This window comes from Hemibagrus wyckioides, linkage group LG05, assembly GCF_019097595.1.
Source record: "Hemibagrus wyckioides isolate EC202008001 linkage group LG05, SWU_Hwy_1.0, whole genome shotgun sequence".
Taxonomy (NCBI): domain Eukaryota; kingdom Metazoa; phylum Chordata; class Actinopteri; order Siluriformes; family Bagridae; genus Hemibagrus; species Hemibagrus wyckioides.
The window spans coordinates 2,226,759-2,228,814 of NC_080714.1; the positions used below are offsets into that span (position 1 = coordinate 2,226,759).

General features: G+C 34.9%; 1 protein-coding gene across 1 annotated transcript in view; it reads left to right on the forward strand.

Annotated features, from left to right (window-relative positions):
- The window catches only part of LOC131353404 (alpha-2-macroglobulin-like protein 1), a 21,151-nt gene extending 19,901 nt beyond the window's left edge, over positions 1–1,250 (forward strand). Inside the window, exons 32-35 of the mRNA XM_058390409.1 lie at positions 145–250; positions 442–507; positions 882–987; positions 1,110–1,250. Coding sequence (XP_058246392.1) covers positions 145–250; positions 442–507; positions 882–987; positions 1,110–1,150 — 319 coding nt within the window. The 3' untranslated portion in view covers positions 1,151–1,250. The remainder of the gene's footprint in view (positions 1–144; positions 251–441; positions 508–881; positions 988–1,109) is intronic.
- The last annotated feature ends 806 nt before the right edge of the window (positions 1,251–2,056 follow it).

Consider the following 2,056-nt stretch of genomic DNA (forward strand, 5'->3'; position numbering starts at 1 on the left):
TAAGCATAATATGAGAATAATGGTAAATTATTTTTTTCCTGATAGAACTACTTTTAGAAATTTGACCTAATTGTATAAGAAATATTTTCATCAGAAATGAGCAAATAAGAAAACATGAGTGATTTTATGATCTTTTAATTTCAGGTATAACGGGCAACGATTGGAGACCAACATGGTGATCATCAACATCAAGCTACTTTCTGGATTCAGGGTGGACGAGACATCTGTGAAGCTTGTGAACAGCAACAATGTAAACAACGTAAACCTTTATCTAGAAGAGAAAAGCACGAAGACTGATCTAAATATTTATAATAAACTGTACAGAGAGAATCAGGGAAATGTTGTTCTGCCTAAGTGACAGAACAGGAATCCAAAACTTTTCCTCATTACCATGTTACTGGATCAGTGTCCTTGGATTTATTGCTCACTTTGTTCTTGCAGTCGACTGATGGATCTGTGAAACGTGTGGATAAAGCTGATGGTGAAGTCGTCATCTACCTTAATAAAGTAAGCTTTACTAAAACCCTGGCTTCTTCTCCTGCTCACAAAATCATATATTTACCAGATTTTGGTGGTATGAGGGAAATAAAACACTTGCTGTTGTAGGGAATTCCATAGTTTTTCTTTTTCTTCTTTTGATTTCTGAGCTTCGTAGTATAATAATATAGAAAGAGGGAGGTTAGTTTAATGTGTATATCAGCAGGATTGGGATTCCTGATCAGAGACTCGATTTCCATCAGTATTATTTGAATTAAGATTTACATTAGGTAAATATTGGGGATTTAAACAGAGACGTTTCTGACACATTGATATAAAATTTAAAGAGACTGTCAGAAGAGGACAGGAGGATTCATTATGTTTAATATCTCTGTCGGTTCCAGCTCACAAATGGACAGGAGAAGGTTTACACCCTGACGATCGTGCAGGACGTTTCAGTGGAGAACCTGAAACCAGCCGTCGTGAAGGTTTACGATTACTACGAGACCGGTACGTTTCATTCTGTTAATCAACCCTTAAAAGATCTACATTACAGTTGTTGGGTTTTTTTTGTCCAAAATCTTCGGGTTTATGAACTTAACCGTGGTTTCTGTTTTTATCTTTTACTTCAGGTGACTCTGCTGTAACTGACTACACCTCTCCATGTACTTAATACACTACTCTGCATTATGTACACTGTTGTCTGTAACTCTGTTCATAATTTACCGTTGCCTACAGTAAAACTTTTCAATTTCACAAAAGTTTAGTGAACACTAAATAAGAGTATTTTTGTTTTTTTTGTCCTGAAAGAAAGATCTGTCCTATTCTGATCAGTGTTCATATGCATCACATCATTATCTGTGACTGTAACAGACACAATGCAGAGATTTCCACACTGTACATGTCAAAATATTCCATGTAATAAATTCTTTACACGTGTGAGACTCTGTATGTTTCTTTATACTGTATTCCATCTACTTTCTTTAATAAAATTCTTTATAGATGTAATCTCACTTTAGGCGATATATAACTGGCTGAGAAGAAATGTTGATAAAGTGATTAAATGTGAAGAATATTCACAATATTTCAAAAATGAACTTAAAAATTCTGCTAACCTCTTAATATTTCTGAAAACAGTCAGTGGTATAAATACAGTGTTATAAATTTTGTTCAGATGAACGGAGAAAATGCAAACGTTAAAGTTCTCTAACTTTACCTGACCATTGATATATAGATAAACAATTAAACCTGTGTATTCATCTTTACTTGGAGTCTCTTTAGGTCTTCCTTTTCTCCACAGGATGGCAGGGTTAACTCACACCAACACTCTCACCAATGCTCTCAGAACAGCTTCCTCTTATTTCTCTCTCTTTGACAAAACAACATACAGAATTCCATATGCTAAGTGAAAAAGTATAAAATCAGTATATCATTAAAATAAAATAGAGATATAAAAAAATAAACACTGACCTGATGGTTGCATGCTGGTGTCTGTAGATCAGGTCTCTCTGTAGGAAACCTGAGATGAGGTGTGATTAGCCTGTTCTCCTGCTTCTGTCTTTTAAAGGCACACGGTTCC